Genomic DNA, 20,236 nt, shown 5'->3' with positions numbered 1-20,236 from the left:
AGACCAGAGAACCAGCCTTTCATTGAGCAAAATAGTCTTTGTACCCACTTGTCACACATTCTGGTGGTTGCTGGCCCTTGTTCTTACCTTCGTTCCTCTCAGAATGTATCCATAGAAAGCAGGCAGCTGAGATCAGTGCAAGAGATATGTGCTACCTTTGGACCCACACCCCGTTCAGTCCTTCCCCCACTTGCAGAAATCGCATAGGCCTTCAATAAGAATAAACCTAGCTTAAGCATACAAATCACTCACTGGCAGAGCAGGCAAACAACCATTTCCTCTTTTAAAAAAAGACATCAATCACCTTGAACGTCATCACATCATGCACTCAGTTTAATCCAAGGAAGGGTGAGAACTTGTGCCCTCCAGCTCAGGAGGGGAAGGGATCTTCCGTCACGCAGCAGTTGCTCTGTTTGGCACTCAGGGGTTCTCCTCCCCTCCTCCTCACTGCAGACCCATTCTGTTTACAACCCCCAAACCCACCTTCACGTGCCCCACATGTCCTCGTGTTTTCTCCCCTTTCTCCGTCATTTTAGGATCGCAACCTAAGAGTCCAAGTTAATGCAGCCTCTGTCCTGTTTGCCCCCGTTGCAGCTTGGTACAGGAGAACAGGCAAGTGTCATCAGCTAATAGTTTTCCTAAGCGCGACATAAATAAAAGAAAACAAGAAGTTTGACAACTACAAAGTACAACCACTGTGAGGTCTGCAAAGTGCCAATCAAGAGTTCCGAGAGAGCTTGTCCAGTGCATGACCTTTGAAGATGCCTGCAGACCCGTCGTGGCAGCATCGGTGACCCTTACGCCGGTTCTTCCCACAGGCCAGCTTTTCATGCAAGCATAAAACTCCAGGATATTCTGGCTCCTGTGCTGGAGTTTCCCCTGCTGGAGAGGGCAAAGTGGGAATGGGTTTTAAGGAAAAATTGGTCTATTTTTTGGTCCACTGAACTGTAGACATTCCTTCTCCCCACAACAGTGGCCGTCTTCACTCTTACTTCTTGTGGAGGAATTTCATTCTGTTACCTAAAGAGGTCGCATGGGGGTGGGGAGAGAGAAAAATAGTATGTTTAAAAGAAGAGAGAGCATTCGCTGATCCCACCTAAACGCTTTGGAAGAATATAAACCAACATGTTTCTCCCATCAAAAGGCTGTCCAAAGTGGGGAAAAATGCCTAACACCCAGACCCCGCATTACCCGTAAGGAATTGATTGTTACCCTGTTTCCCCGAAAATAAGACCTACCTTGAAAATAAGCCCTTGCATGATTTTTCTGAATTTTTGGAGGATGCTTGAAATATAAGCCCTACTCCAAAAATAAGCCCTAGTTACAGATTCCCAGGCCCAGCTGATCTGGTCACGTGGGGGGGCGCATCCCCTGAAAATAAGCCCTAACACATTTTTTGGAGCAAAAATTAATATAAGACTGTCTTATTTTTCGGGGAAACACGGTATCACTCATGGGAGACTCACCTGGAGATGCTTACTTGGCAGACCTACTTCTTATTGGGTTGCAAAGGTAGCTGTTTTGTTTCGTCAGGGAATCTTAAATTATACCCACTTCTCCTTGCACTGCAGACCCCCCCTCCCCCATTTCTCTACTTGCTTATTCTCATGTACCCAGAGTTAAAAATAGTTCTATTCTATTTCCAAATCCCATTCCTACAAACCTCTGGACTCCTGGCAGGGCTAAGAACTGAGCCCAGGGCCAGTTCTACCATTAGGCAAGGATGGCCCGTCATGGGGTAGCTTTTGCACTACCAGGCTGTGGATTAATATACACTTCACCACTGCCATTTATTCGTGTTCTTTACAGTCCACCTTTCTCACTTTATAGTCCGCCTTCTGCACAGCACCGGGAGAGCGGGTTGCAGGCGGGATAAAGTAACCCGTTCTCTTGCTGTCCCGTTCGCATGCCTCTGTGCAGGCAGCGAATAGACCCCATGGAAACAATGCGGGCTGCCATTGCGCCTTTGCACAGAGATGCATCTTTTAAAAAAAAAACAAAAAAACCTGACCTCCCATGCTAAGTAGCTGTGCAGGGAGGACCTTTAAAAACTGAGAAGCAAGCACTTCCCAGGGCAGCCATTGCATTTGAACTAAAGAATCGCTGATAGTGCGATTCTTGAAAAACCCAGGCTGTAGGAGGGGGAAACCCAGGGCGGACTCGCTTTAGGATTGGGATCTGTGTGAAGTTCCCCCCCTGTGTGAAGTTGATAGAGACAGAATGCTCTGGGATAGTCGTCTCTAGAGAGCACTTTTCGGTTTTGTGTACAATTCACCGTCTCATCTGCCAACAACAGCATGTACAGAACAGACCTCTTACCTAACCCTTTCAGGAATTTATTAACCCCGCTCTGCTCGCCACTGGGAAGGGTTTCCAGGTACTCCTGGGCACGCAGTTCAAATAACCCTGGGGAGAGGGTGCAGAAAGAAAAAGAAATTATTGACCAGAATTTGTCAGTTTCAGTTGCAATCATTAGGCATGTGACCAGAGAGAAAATTTCAGCATATCTGCCTGTAAATTTTACATGCTGGAAGTCGCCCTGGAGCAGCAGTGGTGTAGTGGTTAAGAGCAGGTGTACTCTAATCTGGAGGAACTGGGTTTGATTCCCCGCTCTGCCACCTGAGCTGTGGAGGCTTTTCTGGGGAATTCAGATTAGTCTGTGCACTCCCACACACACCAGCTGGGTGACCTTGGGCTAGTCACAGCTCTACACAGCTCTCTCAGCCCCACCTACCTCACAGGGTGTTTGTTGTGAAGGGGGAAGGGAAAGGAGTTTGTAAGCCCCTTTGAGCCTCCTATAGGACAGAAAGGGGGAGATATAAATCCAACTCTTCTTCTTCTTCTGGAAGGGCAGCATATAAATATAATAAATTAATAAAATAGCGTTTTTACTTTGCCCTTCTTTACAAGCCTTTCCTGTCCACTGTTTCATCCTAACCACCCTATGGGGTAACTTAGAGAGATGGACGGTGAGTGTATACATCAAGCAAGACTTGTGGGGTTTGAACCAGAATTTTCTCCAAACCTAATTCCAGACCATTCTTTCAGTTACAGAATGTTTAGGAAGCATGGTAAGAGGGCAACATCTATCTCAGTGATAGCAAACCTTTTCGAGACCAAGTGGCCAAACTGCAACCCAAAACCCACTTATTTATCGCAAAGCGTCAACACGGAAATTTAACCTGAATACTGAGGCTTTCGTTTAGAAAAAACTGTTGGCTCCGAGGCATGCGTTACTCGGGAGTAAGTAGTCGGTGGCTTTGCTTTGAAGCAACTGTGCAACTCTTCCAATGGGTGAATCATGACCCTAGGAGGGCTTACTCAGATGCAAGCCCTATTGTCAGTAACTGAGCTTACCCCCAGGTAAAGGATCGCACTTTAATTCTTCGCATGAAAATCAGTGGGGTTTAATAGCGCTTAACAGGGTTACCTACACTGCTTCCCCAAAACTTGGTCTTAGGTTTAATGCTAATAATCGAGCCCAGCGGCCCAGGCCAGCCTAGATGTGTGTGTGTCTTGGGGGGGGGGGGTGACTCTGTTTGCGTGTGCCCACAGAGAGGGTTCTGAGCGCCACCTCTGGCACTGGTGCCATAGGTTCACCACCACTGATCTATCTCATCATGCTCACAGCTGTGTGTCTGTGTATATTCATGTGTAAGTACAAGCTGTCACCCAGAACCCAGGTATGCCCGCAAGGTCTGTGGCCTCCAGATGAACCTACTAAAACTTCTATTGGTTAAATCAGTTGGCACCATGCTGAAAATAAGTGGAGGACAAGACGCAATTGTTCAAGGCATGCTTGTTTACATTCTGGGGCAGGCATCGATTAGGGGATGTTTACTATTCCTTCCAGCAACAAGTGATCCCTTTTGTTCTGTTTTTTTTTGGCAAAGATCAGTAAACATCATTTCATGGGAAACCAGGATGATACAGTTGGTTGAAGTGCTGGCCTAAGAGATCCAGGTTCGAATCCCCACGCTGCCATGGAAGCTTGCTGGGTGCCTTGTGCCAGTCGCCCTCTCAGCCTAACCTACTTCACAGGGTTGTTGTTTTGTTGTAAGGGAGAAAAGTAGGGTATATATGTCTAAATAAAACTGTGATGTAACGGCAGAACTGGATCACTTCCATGCTTCATTATGAAGTCTACTGGGCAGACAAGTCTCCACTGTCCAGTCTGCTGTTCCGAGTGCCTTATACATTTAAAGCAAAAAATAACAGGGGGACAAAATGAAATAAGATGTCTTTCTTGTCCTTAAGACCACAATTAAGATTTTGTCAGTCAACAGGTATCTTCCATCTCACGATTCTCCTCTTATCTCCCATCTTTGACTTCTTCAGTTCATTTTGTTCGCAGTAATAAAAAAAAGCTTGCAGATATCTTTGAAGACCAATGGGAGATGGAGATAAGATGGCAGCATCGTCAGCGTACAGCAGAAGTCCCACCTTTGACTCCCTGTTTCCGCATCTCTCGTTCCTGAATAAAGCCCCCGAACATCTGGGTTTCCATGAAGACTTCGAGAAAGTGCCGAAGGCTCTTGGAAGAGACCGATTTCCGGAAGGCCTCCCGTTGTAGGACCCTTTCTTCCTTCTCTGCGGTCGTCATGAAAAGGGAGTAGTGTCCCACAATCTCCACAAAGAAGCGGACAAATGCCTCTGACACCACTTCATTCAAGGGGCTGGACTCTGGGGAAGAATCGTGGCATAAAACACAGCAGAGTCAGACCAAAACAGTAAATGCCAGATGGCAAACAGCTGCTTCACAACCCTCTCACTGAACTGTGCTGTTATCCAGGTTGGGACCACCACTTTGTTGGAAAAGCAAGGGTGGATCCAGCCTTGCCATGAGTGGTGCAAATGAAAAAAGTATGGGGGTTGTGAAATAGAGTAGAAACTGCACAAAATATTGCACAATACTGTGCAAAAGCAGTTGGCCATCAGAATGACTGAATACTTTCAATTTCTACTAAATTAGTGACGTTGACACAATGTCTCGTAAATGCTTCGAATCAAGTTTCATTCAAATTCCGACACCAAAACGTCTTACAAACTGATCACATGCTCTAGGCCAGTGGTTCTCAACCTTCCTAATTCCGTGACCCTTTAATACAGTTCCTCATGTTGTGGTGACCCCAACCCTAACATTTATCCATTTTACAGATGGAGAACACTGATGCAGAGAGTCTTAGGCGACCCCTGTGAAAGGGTCGTTCGACCCCCAAAGGGGTCCCGACCCACAGGTTGAGAACCACTGCTCTAGGCACAAAGTCTGCTGTTAGACACAGACAGCACAAGTCATTCTACAGCAATAATACACAGACACTTAGTCAGTGGTGGGATTCAAATAATTTAACAACTGGTTGTTTACAAGCACCATTTTAACAACTGGTTCTGCCAAAGTGGTGCAAACCTGCTCAATCCCCCCACTGCACTTAGTACAATATTGGGAACCTTCAAGATGACCAGTTGCCAGTATGTTACTAGCTTCGAACATGTCTTCAGAGGATTGTGACGTTTTCAAAAGGGACTTTAATGTCTGCAAAGAAAACAGCTTTCACTATTCAGTGGGGACAGTGCTTCTCTTGCTCAGTCTTTTTGCTGCTTCGCAAAAGCTACAAGGGGTTTCTACATGAACATAAGAACAAGCCAGCTGGATCAGACCGGAGTCCATCTAGTCCAGCACTTTGCTGCTTGCAGTGGCCCACCAGGTGCCTTTGGGAGCTCACATGCAGGATGTGAAAGCAATGGCCTTCTGCTGCTGCTGCTCCTGAGCACCTGGTCTGCTAAGGCATTTGCAATCTCAGATCAAGGAGGATCAAGATTGGTAGCCATAGATAGACTTCTCCATAAATCTGTCCAAGCCCTTTTGAAGCTATCCAGGTTAGTGGCCATCACCACCTCCTGTGGCAGCATATTCCAAACTCCAATCACATGTTGAGTGAAAAAATGTTTCCTTTTATCAGACCTAATTCTTCCCCCCAGCATTTTCAATGAATGCCTCCTGGTTCTAGTATTGTGAGAAAGAGAGAAAAATTTCTCTCTGTCAACATTTTCTACCCCATGCATAATTTTAAGCATAAGCATAAGCATAAGCATAAGCATAAGCATAAGCATTTTATTGTCATTGTGCACGCACAACGAAATTTACAGCAGCATTCCTCGATGCACACAATTTCAGACTCATACATCATCCTCACTTCCCCTTCCTCCACCCATCCCTACACAGCCCCAAATACATCAATATGAAGCAGCGGAGTTTAGCATAGCCACAGCTCTAGAGTAGAAGCTGTCTCTAAGCCTCTTTGTCCTAGTTCTGAGAGCCCTGTATCGTCTGCCAGATGGTAACAGTTTGAAAAGAGAGTGTGCTGGATGAGACGGGTCCCTCAGAATATTTTGGGCTTTATTTAGGCTTCGGGAATTATAGATTTCTTCCAAGGAGGGAAGAGGGCAGCCGATAATCAGCGTGCAGTAGTGATCACCCCGCTGGAGCGCCTTCCTGTTAGCCACTGTGCAGCTGGAGAACCATACACAGATGCATTAGGTTAAAGACACTCTCTATAGCACAGCGGTAAAAGGACGCAGTTTTTCCATCTAGTTGTTTAGCTGTAAAAGTCTCAGAAAGTACAGTCTTTGCTGGGCGCTTTTCTTAACAACCACATGACGGTCTCTATGCGCCCCAGGTCAAGTCCTCTTTAATCCTGCGCGCCAGAAATTTAAAAAACTAATACCCGGCTCCACTTGATCTCCATTTTATAGTCAAGGGCTGAATTTCTGAGCTATACCTTCTATAGTCCACTATAGGCTCCTTGTTAGTGTTAAGGAACCAGGTTATTTTCCCTGCGCCATGAGAGCAATTCCGGTCCACTTCATTCCGATAGGCAGACTCATCCCTCCCAGAGATGAGCCCCACCACCACCGTTATTGTCATCAGCAAATTTGATAATGGTGTTACTATGATAGACAGGAGTACAGTCATATGTATAAAGGGTGAACAGTAAAGGACTCAACACACAACCCTGTAAGTTCCCATATTTAAATTAAGAACTGAGGAAGCCGGATTTTACAGTCTAACCCTCTGGGAGCGATCCAGACAAGAAGTCCCTAATCCACAAACAGATTGAATGTGAGAGTCCAAGATCCACGAGTTTACGTCACCAGTCTTTGTGGCGAGGTTGTATTAAATCTTGAACTAAAGTCCGCATAAAAGCGGTCGCACATAATTCCCCTGATGTTCCAGATGCGTCAAAGCAGTGTGGAGGCTAATGGCAATGGCGTCCTCCGTAGATCTATTAGTCCGATATGCGAACTGATGTTTATCAAATGTATCTGGAAGGCAAGAACTAATATGCCTATGGACCAGTTTTTCAAAACACTTCATGATGATGGGGGTGAGTGCCACTGGTCTATAATCCTGAAGATTGTCAGCAGGAAATCTCTTTGGTAGTGGAACAATGGTGGAAGCTTTCAAACAAGATGGGATGGTGGACTGGGATAGAGATCGATTAAAGATCCCAGTAAAAACACCAGCCAGTTGGTTAGCGCATTCCTTTAACACCCGACCGGGAATACCATCCGGTCCAGCAGCCTTCCTTGGATTCACAGCCCTCAAAACTTGCCCTCAAAACTTGCCCTTGGATTCACAGCCCTCAAAACTTTATAGACTTCAATCATATCCCCCCTCAGATGTCTCCTCTCCAAACTAAAGAATCCCAAACGCTGCAGCCTCTCCTCACAAGGAAGGTGTTCCAATCCCTCAACGTGGTTCAGCACTGGTCTACACACCTCCAAACACATGGCCAAGCCCAAGTGTTACTTCCCCACTCTAAAGCCACTCAGAAATCAGATTTCTAACTCATACCCTGCTTGCCGTTGTGAGAGCCCTCTTCCTGGTCACTCGCCAGTTCATTCCTTTGCTCCAAGATGTGTTCCAGAGCTCCTTGCAACTTGCGAGGTAAAATAGAGTCCTCATCTTCCATCTTAAAAGAAAATAAAACTTATGTACATAAGACTATCACACTCTAGGAACCCACTGTGACAAAACCCGCGCTTCTTTTACACAACTGCTTTGAGACCCAGGGAGGGACTGGCGTACGCTGTACCGACTCTGTGCAAAGACTTTCAGCCACAGAAAATATCTGCATCCAGGTGGTCATGGTCATCCTAGTTCATCACAGTATTTGAATGGCTTGCTACAGGCTAATAAGCGCTGCTTGGAAAATTCAAAACAGCCTCTGTAGAATAGTCACAACTAGCCAAAGCACAAACCAAGCCAAAGACCCCTTCCGCACATGCAGAATAATGTACTCTCAATCCACTCTCAATGCACTTTGAAGCTGGATTTTACTGTGCGGAACAGCAAAATCCACTTTCAAACAATTGTGAAAGTGGACTGAATGTGCATTATTCTGCATGTGCAGAAGGGGCCAAAGAGAGGGACACAGCAGTTGCAAAGGGATACTGCCAAGGAATGTGGACGTCTTCCCTTCAGGACTATTCTAGAGCCCACATCACAGTTTAGTTGATATGCATATTTTGTCCATTTCTGCATGGGAAGGGGTTAGCCTGCAATGTCTTAAAGACCACCACCACAGAGCAGGGAGGATTGGATTCATTAGCTTCGGATCCAGTCCTGAGTACACCAGTTCTATTATTGCTCTGTGAAGGAACAGAAATATACAGACATATGCAGAAAAGTATACACAGGTTGCGGAAAGTGATGCCTCCTACAAATAACTTTCACTTCAGTAACTACTGAGTGTCTCTAGATTCTGCTTCGTATCCCCCACTGCCCGCCTTGGTTTCTCTCACTGGACTACAAATAACAGGCAAAAAAAAATCAAATCCTGGATTAGGAGTATTTATTCTTTCATTTTGAGTAAACATGAAAAAAAGGATGGGGGAAAAGTTCTTCTTGAGTAAACAAGAAGAACAGGACTGAAAAAAGTTCTTCTTACCTGTCTTAGGAAGCGATTATTAACAAGGTCGACCACAAGGACCTGCCTCAGACAAAGACACACAAGAAGAGGAAGAATGTTAGAAGGAAAGAGATCACTGCCCCTCTTTCTCAACACCACTGTGTCTTGCTCCTTCCTTTTTGGAAGGGAAAGTTCTGCCTTGCCCCACCTAATCCCACAGAGCCGCAAAGAGATATGAAACCCTGACCAATCCCGGAGCAGCTTTATGACCTTCACCACAAAACCACAAAATGGCAGGTCAAAACACAACAAAGCTTCCCCCACCCGGCCTGCTCTGCTCCTTGCACACATTTTCCCTTCCTCCACAGATATTTTCCTTCTGAGAAACCACAGAGGTTCTTGTGCCCAGCAGGGAAGGAGAAACTGATGCAGCGAAGCGGGGAGGCAGCTGCGTGCTCCTCTCTCTCGCTCTCAGGTTGAGCTTCGCACAAAGCACTGAGGCAAGCAAGGGACTTGAAACACCAGGCGTGGAAGGGCACTCCTGTGACTTGAATAACTTGGGAGGCCAGCCAAAAAGTTGTATGCAGAATATACCTCTGTTTATGTATGTAGCGTGGAGTGACCAGTTTGCTTATGCTGCTTCCCGTCCATGTTGCAGTTGCATGCACCCAAAAGTTTATACCAAGAACAACACTCGGTTGGTCTTAAAGGTGCGACTGGACTCAAACTGGTTTCTGCAGCTTCAGATCAACCCAGCTATCCATCGGGACCCAAAAGCCCTGATTGCTTCCCGGTCTTGCATAAACAGGCGATTAAAGATGGAGGTGCCACAGGAAAAATCCCAGCCTAATACTAACCGAATACACATGCACCAAGCAGGTTAGTTATACAGAAGAGAAGGTACATGATAGGAGAGGAAGCTTGAGTTTCTAAGCTGAGGAAGTGGTGACTTGGAGGAGACAGGAAGGAGGGCAAATCCCTAGGATTACTGCTTTGTCCCCAGCAGATTTCTTAGTGGGCATGTTGCATTCAGCCCAAAAGACATAGCTCCACCTTGGGCACATTAACTAGGAAAGGGTTACAATGGAATGCAGGCTCGTCACAGCACGCATTCAGCAGGCAGGCAGGTGGGGAGCTCCTCAGACGTGCTTAGATGCAATTAAGCAGGAAGCCCTTCGGCATGCCATCAAGCGGAGCCCATTTTGGGCTTGGCAGGTCTTCAAGCATGTTTGCCACGTGCTTTTGGTATGCAACATAAAGCAACGGAGCTTAAAAATACCATCTCGAGAGAAACAAGGTCTTTAAATCTTGGATCCTTCTCTGCCTACCACCACTGTGCTCACAGAGAACTACAAAAATAATCTCACTAACCTCAGTTTATTAACATAGTGGATACATACTGGGATAACGAAGAACTTTTTCAGGGATCCGAATGGGTCACCACAATCCTTGTACTAGGCCAGGGGTCTGCAATCTGCCAGCATGGGCTGATGGCAATTGTAGTCCATGAACATCTGGAGAGCCGCAGGTTGCAGACCCCTGACTAGGCTATCAATACCAGTGATGACTGATCCTCTTAGCGCCGTGGTGGCGAACCTTTGGCACTCCAGATGTTATGGACTACAATTCCCACCAGCCCCTGCCAGCATGGCCAATTGGCCATTAGCACATCTGGTTGTGGAATCAGAGCCAGGTATAGCAACCACAGCACTTAAATGGTATTGGTCAAACTGATCCTCTCCTGTTCACGAGAATCTCTTGTCAAGGAACTCCCTACTGTTTCTAGCTTGGTGTTGCTGTGGCTGCTCCAGTTATTGGGAAAACACAGCCTAGCATCACCCTGGTGCTTCAATGTTAGTAAGGTAATGACTTGCCCTATATCATCCGCCTGTGTAGAACTTGAACCCAGACCTTCTGGACTTAACTCTTTATCCACCGGCCTACTCTGGCTCTCCAGAGTATCCTGGTCTTACCTCTTCCACTGGCAATTCCTTGAGGCGTGGCAGGGAACTGGAGAGCAGACCGATCAGAAACGGGGTTGGGGAGCACACAATGTCAATCATCGATGGGGGAAGCACAGGGATGTAGGTATGCTGCCACGTAAATGGGTAAAGGAGTGCCACCATGGCATGACAACATTTCGACAAGGTGCTGAAAAGGAAGAACACACAATAATTAGCCTGAAAATCTCCAGTGCCTGTTGCACTGTTCACAAAATGAAAATAACAACCACCTTGGTCTCTGCTTCTAGTGTGACTGAAAATAACAACCACCTTGGTCTCTACTTCTAGTGCTTAGCATAACCCCTGAAGTGGTACCTGGCTTCCCAAGAATCTTAGCATGCTTTTAAAGTTTCAACATCATGTTTCTTGGCTGTAAAGGAAGGAGCTGGAAAACTGGGGGCCTTCTCTACTAATTTGGGATTCACACAGGCTTGAACTTTCTCCCCGATGCCTATCTGAGACAGCCCCAGAGGTAGCGCTCCTTGCCCTGTTTGGGAAACCTACATGTATTTCATTAGCACAAACAAAGCGCCTAGTAGGGCAAATATTGCCTCCCTCAACGCTTTCAGGTCATGAAAACAGTGCAGCGGATAGATCATATCACCTCTCCACTAGGCTAACTCCACCTGGCTAGTAAGCCAGGGATAAAGTCAGGAGGGAGGGACGTTGTGCCGCTTGCGCGCCCTGGAAAAGGCTTTTTTGGTACCAGCAGCAAGGGGAGTTTGGCAGGGAGTCCAGCAGGGGGGTGGGGGAGGGGCCTCAAAATGCACCCCCATGTGACCCAGGCGGATGGTGCCTGGGTCAGATGACCCCCCTTCTCCTCCCTAGATACGCCACTGCCTAAATGTAGTTCCCTTATAAACATTTATTCTTTGATCTTTTTAATCAGTGTATTAACCATTTCTCTGTGCACTAAATTGCCAATAAGGACAAGCCCACTCAGCATGACACACAGGGTCAACCCTGTTTGAAAGTACCCTTACTGACCCACACCCTTCTGTAGCCTTCCAGCTGCTCCTACTTCTAAGCAAAAATTAAGTTCAAAAAATAAAATGGGAACGGGCGAAACATGCAGGGCTGGCAGAAGGAATGGCTTGAACGAGGGACACTGGGAGATACGAGATCAGTCAGCCAAGTCCCTAAATGCATCTAATTAGGAGCTGTGAGTCTAAGTGGAGCAGTGTGCGTAGGTCGGTTCCTATATATTTCTCTACACAGGTTTCCCGCTCCCATCTGAACAGGTACAGTGAAGAATATGCCGTCATCGGCATCCGACTTCTCCAATTAATCAGACTCACTGCCCTGCCATTGCAAAAAAGCTGTGGGAAAAACAATCATAAACTCTTGAGCCTAATTAATAATTATTTTGAAAAATGGGAGTAAGTACAGTTATCCCTTCCACATTGCGACTTCCCCATCGCGTTTTTGATATATCGCAGGAGATATCATGAGAAATGAAATGGAGATTTTGGGGGAGTTTTGTGGAAGCCTCATGCGGAGGCCAGCAGACGACCCAGAAAAAGTTTAGCAACTCAGAAATGCATAAAATATACGTATAGTATTGTACAATATCGACATGTTTCTCTTTGAACACCATAAATATACACAATTTCTTTTCTAAAGCTAAAAGAAATGAAAAAAATTTAGACTTATTCTGTGGTGTGAAGGGAGGGCCAAATGAACGTGGATTTCCAGATCATGGGGGGCGCTGCTTCCCTAACCCCAGTCATGTGGAAGTGTACTACTACACTTTCATAGAAATCCACACTTGAACCGTGCTAAGTGGGTTTGGGGATTCTGAAGACTTCTAGTTCATTCTTTAAAAACACAGACATGAACAAAGCTCCCTTCACAGGTGGAGGAAGAAAAAAAACTCTCCCTCAGCGGCTTCTAAGGAAGGTTTTGCCAGAGAACCTTCCCTTCTGCCACATCAGAAGAAGGCAGCAGCGCATTACCATACAAAAGGCTCTGAGTGGGCCGGGCCCTGGCAATTCGTCAGTTCTATAGGGCTGCAAGCACTTTGGCCTGTCTAGGGAGGCTCATCTGTTACCGAACTCTGCACATAACGTCATTTGGTTTTATTAGCCAGACCTTGAACGGAAAGAGGAGGGGAAGGGAGATATACAGTGGAGCCTAAAGGAATTGTATGGCCCGGAAACCGCTCACAGCTGGCTTTTGTTAAGCACCATGAGGGAATTTACACCGAATGGGAGGGAGAGGAGGGAGGGGAAAATCCCCCAGATTTGGAAACAACTTCTGCAGATATGCAAAAAGGAGGAAGAATGATACTTGCTGAGTGTGGACTTAAAATATATAACAAACTGGGGTTGTTGATATTCAGAGTGCATGCGGTGCAGCCAGGAATCTGGTTTCCATACATTGAGGCCCGCTCCTTTTATTTAAAAACCAGTGAGAAGAGACAGAGAGTCCACAGCTGAGGCCAATCTTTCCTGCAAATTAGGTAAAGGTAAAGATGGTCTCCCTCGTGCAAGTGCCAGGTCATTATTAACCCACTGGGGGATGTCACATCAAGATGCTTTCTGTGTTTATGGGGTGGTTTGCCATTGCATTCCCCAGTCATCTACATTTTCCCTTCAGCAAGCTGGGTACTCATTTTACCGACCTGGGAAGGATGGACGGCTGAGTTGACCTTGAGCTGGTTATCTGAAACCAACTTGCGCTCTGACCGGACTCAGGTCTTGTGCAGAGCTTTGATAGCAGTACTGTAGCCTACCACCGTGCCATGGGACCCTCCTGCAAATTGCTCTACCCAAATTTCTACCCTAGTTTAAAAAAGTGATGCTGGAATCCACCCCTAAACAGCATCACTTTCAATGGTGTTTAAACTAGGGAGCCCAGATTCTCCTTTTAAATCCACCTTAAAGGGAGAATCTGGGGTCCCCAGTTTAAATAACATTGAAAGTGATGCTATTTTGGGGTTGATTCTCCCCCACCCTGAAACAGCATCACTTTCAATGCTTAAAATGAGGACCACAGATTCTCCGTTTAAATCCATGTCAAGGGGGGGGGGTAAAATCTGGGGAAATTTGGGGGGTGCCTGATGTCAGGGGTGCAATTGTTAAGCTAGCAGCACCAAACTTTCAGGGTATCTTTATGAGACTCTCTTCATGATACCACCCAGGTTTGGTGAAGTTTGGTTCAGGGGGTCCAGTGTTATCGACCCTCAAAGGTGTAGCCTCATCTCCTATTAGCTCCCATTGAAAACAATAGGGCACCCCCTTTGGGAGTCCATAGCTTTGGACTCCCTGAACCAAACCTCACTAAACCTGGGTGATAGCATCAGGAGTGTCCCCCGAAACATCTCTGAAATTTTGGTGCTGCCAGCCTAAAAACTGCACCCTCTGTAGGCCAAAACCGGAAAAACACTGAAAATACAAAAAATCCCACAAACCTGTAGTTTTTGCGCCCCCAACAAGGGAGCGCCCTGGGCAACTGCCCACTTTGCCCAATGGGAGGATCGCCTCTGGTGTGACTGCTTCTGATGCTAATGGAGAGGGAGAAGGTGTGCACAAGGAGGTGCATGCCAGATTTTTTACTCACTTCTCCCACCAGGACCAGATACTAGAAATAATTTGGGGCAGGGTTTAAGAGTACCACTGGGGAGGACACTAGCAGGAGAGACTGAATAGGTATGGGAAGAGTCAAACAGCTCTCCCTATCACCTGTTTCCAGGGCGTACCGCCCAGGGGGACATATGAGGTCAAATGTCCCTGGGTTGTGGCCATTTAGTCACGTGGAAGGTGGAAAATCGACCCCCTCCTCCCCCCCGGTCCATACACTGACTGCAAGACCTGGTGCAAAACATTTTTGGTGGGGAAGGGCAGCCGCCCATACGGGGGGTGGAGGGCGGGACAAAAAACTCAGATTTTGCACCGGGCTACATTTTCCCTGGATATGCCTCTGCCCGTTTCCTCTTATAAATGCCTCCCTGCCAGTTTGACAAATGCAAGTATGGAACACGCATTTACTGAGATAACTTGCACTTCCATCCTAAAATCTTCTGAGATCATATGTCAGGCATTACCGACTTGCTGTATGAAGCAGGGATTTAATCTGTAGCAGTGTCAGAGAAAGTTGTTTCCAAGTGTGGACAACTGAAGGCGCCTTGGTACAAGCTTGTCTGCTAATGGTAGGGCATACCTACCCTTGTAAAAAGAAATTCGGGAGGTAGGAACAACACTCCCTTTGACCTCAAAACTTCCCTCATGCTGCAGCTAGTGTTGTCAACCTCCAGGTGGTATCTGGAGGCCTCCTGCTATTGCAGTTGATCTCCAGGTGACCAAGAAGAGCGCCCTTGGAGAAAATGGCTGCTTTGGAGGGTAGACTCTATGGCATTATACTTACTAATGTCCTTCCCGTCCTCAAACCCCACCCTCCCCAGGCTCCGCCCCCCAAATCTCCAGGTATTTCCCAATCAGAACTAGCAACCCTCACTAGCATTAGGTCTAGGGGCTTAGAAGTCTTCTGAATCCATCCTCTATCACTTAACATTGTAGGGATCATTTCCGAGAGAGGCTGCCATCTATCCTGCAACATGAAAACTCACCTCTGCCACAGCAGCAGCAAGCAGCGCAAGAACAGGTCTGTGCACATAATCTTTGCTCTGCTCACTTTAGATCAGGGGTGTCCAACGCTGGTGCTTCAGATGTTCATGGACTACAATTCCCATCGGCCCCTGCTGGCATGGAGATGGGAATTGTAGTCCATGAACATCTGAAGTGCCAGAGTTGGACACCCCTGCTTTAGATCAAGAAGATGACATGCACAGAAATTTTTCCTCCCTGCAAATCAGCTCCCTACACACCTGATAACTGGGTTTGAAGAGACCCCAGGAGACTCCATACACTAAACGACTGGTGTCTAGTGAAAGCCCAACAGCAGAGGCTTTTAGAAGACACCCCATTTTAAATGACCCAGTGACCTGAAGATCATGACTAGATGTTTTGTTGTTGATCACCATTCTATTTTGTAATGTCAAACTGGTCTTTTTTACAATAAAATAAAACACTTTCATGGTTCAGTCGATTTCTTGGGAAAGTTCCAGGATAAGGAGTATTGAGGATTGTTTCCTTCCTCCCCCTATTCATCAATCTGACACTTTAAAATAGACTAAGTTTTTCCAAAGTAAATCACCTTGTCTTCCCCAATCTACTTCGGTCATGGGCTGTTGGAGTCTTTTCCTACCAATGATAAATTCTGGACCATGAAGTGTACGCAAAGATTACTAGATTAATAGAATGGATTCCGCACTCCCAACGAAGACACTTTTCCCGAAATGAAAAGGAATGTTTTCTCTGGTTCCTATAGCAAAATTTTGTGTGGGGGTGGGGGGAGGAATAGCATAAGAATTCTTTGCTTTTCCTTTGGCAAGGTTTGCAGCGACAGATCTCTACATAAGGATAGAGAGAGAAAAAAACAGGGAAGGAGTCCTCTTTTGTTCATTCTGCAGATGGAAATAACGAAAGCACTCCACTTGTATATTTATTGGCTCAGTTCAAAAAATGCTTCACAAATCACACAACATCTGGCAATCAATTCTCATAGCCACTAAGGAGGCTCCATGAAACACACACGTGTGCACCCTTGGATTATACACACAAAGATATGCACAGATGCACAAACTTGCACTGTAAGCAGGCTGGTATCCAAGAGAGAGCAGAGCAGGGCAACAAGTATGATCCAGCATCCGCCTTCCCGTCACCTGCATGTGCTCTTTAATTGTTTCTAGTATTCTAAGCCGGTAAGCACCCTAAAACAGCTGTCTTAGTTTAAAAGTGGGGGGGGGGGGGAGCTAAAGCGAAATGAGCAGCTAGTGAGATAGAAATTAAATCCCAGATTCAAATCCACCCCTCAGAGCCAGGAAGATTAGAGGTAGATCTTGGGTCATCCATTCTCGCTCAGTTTAACCTACCTTGCAGGGTTGTTCCAATTCCAATTCCAAAGCCTTTATTGGCATTATAAACTACAGAGTTAGTAGGGTTGTTGTGAAATTAAGATGGAGTTGGGAAGGAGATGTATGCTCCTCAGAGCAACTTGGAAAACGGGTGAGACAGAAATCCAAATAAATAGACCTTCATAGTCGCAACAAAGTGCCCCCCCCCTCTTTCAAAGTGCTCTTTGAGCAACTGGTTGTTTTGTGTGATTTTAGACACAATTGTTGTGGCTCCTGGTTGCGAACAGATTTTTTAAAAAAACTTTTTCAACAAAGCCACTTATGCCTCATTGGCATCCCACGCCTCAGCCTTTTTAAAATGAAAACGGCTTTCTCCCATTTTCAGTTCTTCCTTGCACTTCTGAATCGCTGCAGTCTGCTGTCCACAGAGCCGTAGCTAGACCAGAGTGCGCCCGGTGCACACTCTGGCATTTGCACACGCACCCCCGCACAGCACCACCCACGGTGCCCCCCCCCCCGCGCTCCCCCTCCCACTTACTTTTAGGAAAGGAGCAGGCCAGAGAAGAAGTCCGGAAGCCTGCCTGCGTTGCCTGGACCTGGTGGGAACTACATTTCCCAGGAGCCCCTGGGAATTGTAGTTCCCACCAGGCTCCAAGCAACATGAGCAACTCCTGACTCCTACTCCATTCCTGAAAGTAAGTGGGGTGAGTGCGCTGTGAGAGAAGGGGGGGCTTTAATGGGGGGAGGGGAATTCTGCCTGTGACTAGAAATGAATGCTTGGTGCATCGCACACACCCCGTCCCCTGGTGGCTTCGCCACTGGCTGTCCAAAATGTTTGGGCTGCTTCTGAAAGGATCACGCTCCCCCCTTTTTTTCACAGAGCATTTTGGTGCCTTTTTTAATGTTCTGAGATTAGTGCTATTGTGCTAGACCCACATACCAATCCCACCTCCTGCTGTTGCTGCACCCACCGTGCCATGTCAGAATTCCCAATGTGCCCACAAACTAAAAAAAAAGATGGAGTCCCCTGGGGTCCAGGCGTCTCAAAAAAAATTTTTGTATCCGTGAGGGCTAGAAAGATTTTTTTCCCCTTATGCTCAAAGCAGAGATTTCCCCCCAGATTGCTGATCATGCAGCCTGCAGCTATTGTGCTCTGTCAGTCTCTGCTCCATTTTCTCCTAGTCTACTTGACAGTGCCGCTTTTTCCCTGAAATTAGAGAGGCCAACAAAAACAAAAATGTTGTGGTAATGGGTGATTTTAACTATCCCCATATAAACTGGAAAAATGCATGTTCAGGTCATAGTAAGGAGAGAGCATTCCTGGATATGCTAAATGACTGTGGCTTAGAGCAGATGGTTGTGGAACCAACCAGGGGAGAGGTGATCCTAGATTTAATTCTATGTGGGACCCAGGACCTGGTGCAGGAAGTCAGTGTTGTTGAGCCGATAGGGAACAGCGACCACAGTAACATCCAGATTCAGTATCTCAGCATGCAGAACAAGTGGCAACTACTAAAGAAATGTAGTTGTTGCGCCTTCAGAAAGGGAAATTTAGCAAAGAGATGAGGGGGGATAGTGCTTGGGAAGCTGAAAGGGAAAATCAAGAGAGTCAAAACTGTCCAGGATGCTTGGAGGTTATTTAAAAACACAGTAATAAAAGCTCAGCTGGAATGTGTTCCACAGGTTAGAAAAGGTAGCACCCAGTCCAAAAGAAAGCCACCATGGTTAACAAGAGAGGTTGAGGAAATTATCAGAAAAAAAGAAAATGTCTTTTAGAAAATGGAAGTCCAGTTTGGCTGATGAAAAGAATATGAGAGAGAACACAAATGGTGGCAACAGCAAAGCAAGCTAGCTGCAAGGCAGACAAAAAAGGATTATGAGGGACGCATGGCTGCGAACGTCAAGACCAGCAACAAACAGTTCTTCAAATTTACATCAAAAGCAGGAAGCCAGCAAAAGGAAGCGGTAGGCCCGTTAGATGACATATGAAAGAGACAAAGGGTGTGCTAAAAGATGGCAGGGAGATTGCAGAGAAGCTGAATGGATTCTGTGCGTCTGTTTTCGCGCAAGAGGAGGTGGGGAACATTGCTGCACCTGAACCAAACTTCTTAGAATGAATCCGAGGAACTAGCGAAGATAAGGTGGAATGGGAAGAAGTTCACAGCAGCCATTGATAAAACTAAATGTTACTTTAAATCCCCTGGCCCAGAGTGCATTCACCCAAGAGTTCTTAAAAGAGCTCAAGCATGAAATTGCTGATCTTCTCACTTTAATATGCAACTTATCCCTGACAATCAGGCTCCATCCCTGAAGACTGGAAGATGGCTGAAAATATCACACCGATTTTTAAGAAAGGATCTGGGGGGGACCCGGGAAAGTACAGGCCAGTCAGTTTGACATCTGTTCCTGGTAAATTAGTAGAAGCTATCATTAAAGATAAAATTATAAAACATGTAGAAAAGCAAGACCTGCTGAGAAAGAGTCAGCATGGCACGCAGAGGCAAATCCTGTCTTCTGAACTTTACTACAGTTCTTTGAGGGTGTAAACAGGCATGTGGACAGAGGGTGGCCGATTGGACATTGTCTACTTGGATTTCCAAAAGACTTTTGACAAAGTTCCTCACCAGAGACTGTTGAGAAAACTCAACAATGAAGGAATAAGAGGGGAAGTCCTCCTATGGATTAAAAACTGGTTGAGAAACAGGAAACAAAGAGTGGGTGTAAATGGGAAGTTCTCACAATGGAGAGATGTAAAGAGTGGTGTCCCCCAAGGATCCGTTTTGGGACCAGTGCTCTTTAACCTATTCATAAATGACCTGGAAGTAGGAGCGGGTAGCGTGGTGATCAAGTTTGCAGATGATACCAAATTATGTAGGGTGGTGAGAACCACAAAGGATTGTGAAGAGCTCCAAGCGGACCTTGATAAATTAGGTGAGTGGGCTAAGAAATGGCAAATGGAGTTCAATGTAGCAAAATGCAAAGTGATGCACACAGGGGCAAAAATTCCAAACTTCACATACACGCTACAGGGGTCAGTGCTAACAGTCACAGACCAGGAAAGGAGGATTTGGGCGTCTTAGTTGATAGTTCCATGGGAATGTCAACTCAATGCACATGTAGCAGCTGTGAAAAAAAAGGCAAACTCTATGCTGGGGATCATTAGAAAGAGGAATTGATAATAAAACTGCAAAGATTGTCATGCCCTTATATAAAGAAAACAGTGGTGCGACTCACACTTGGAGTACTGTGTCCAGTTCTTGGTCAGCCAGCATCTCAAAAGGAATATTGAGGAGATAGGAAAAGTGCAGAGGAAGGGCAACAAGGATGATTGATGGGACTGGAGCACCTTTCCTATGAGGAGAGGGCTGCAGCGCTTTGGGACTCTTTAGTTTGGAGAGGAGGCGGCT

At 46.2% G+C, this 20,236-nt stretch overlaps 1 protein-coding gene across 2 annotated transcripts in view; it reads right to left on the bottom strand.

Moving 5' to 3' along the window:
- Positions 1–305: 305 nt before the first annotated feature.
- DENND2A (DENN domain containing 2A) overlaps positions 306–20,236 on the bottom strand; it is a 91,707-nt gene continuing 71,776 nt past the window's right edge. For both annotated transcript variants that reach the window (XM_048500671.1, XM_048500672.1), the window contains exons 15-20: positions 10,886–11,063; positions 8,952–8,993; positions 7,856–7,973; positions 4,444–4,683; positions 2,320–2,406; positions 306–1,020 (exon numbers count right to left, since the gene is read on the bottom strand). In XM_048500671.1, the coding sequence (XP_048356628.1) occupies positions 989–1,020; positions 2,320–2,406; positions 4,444–4,683; positions 7,856–7,973; positions 8,952–8,993; positions 10,886–11,063 (697 nt within the window). In that variant the 3' untranslated portion in view covers positions 306–988. The remainder of the gene's footprint in view (positions 1,021–2,319; positions 2,407–4,443; positions 4,684–7,855; positions 7,974–8,951; positions 8,994–10,885; positions 11,064–20,236) is intronic.

Source organism: Sphaerodactylus townsendi, linkage group LG06 (assembly GCF_021028975.2).
Source record: "Sphaerodactylus townsendi isolate TG3544 linkage group LG06, MPM_Stown_v2.3, whole genome shotgun sequence".
Classification (NCBI taxonomy): Eukaryota; Metazoa; Chordata; class Lepidosauria; order Squamata; family Sphaerodactylidae; genus Sphaerodactylus; species Sphaerodactylus townsendi.
Note: the sequence above shows the minus strand (reverse complement) of the source record. Positions and strands in the feature narration are given on the sequence as shown.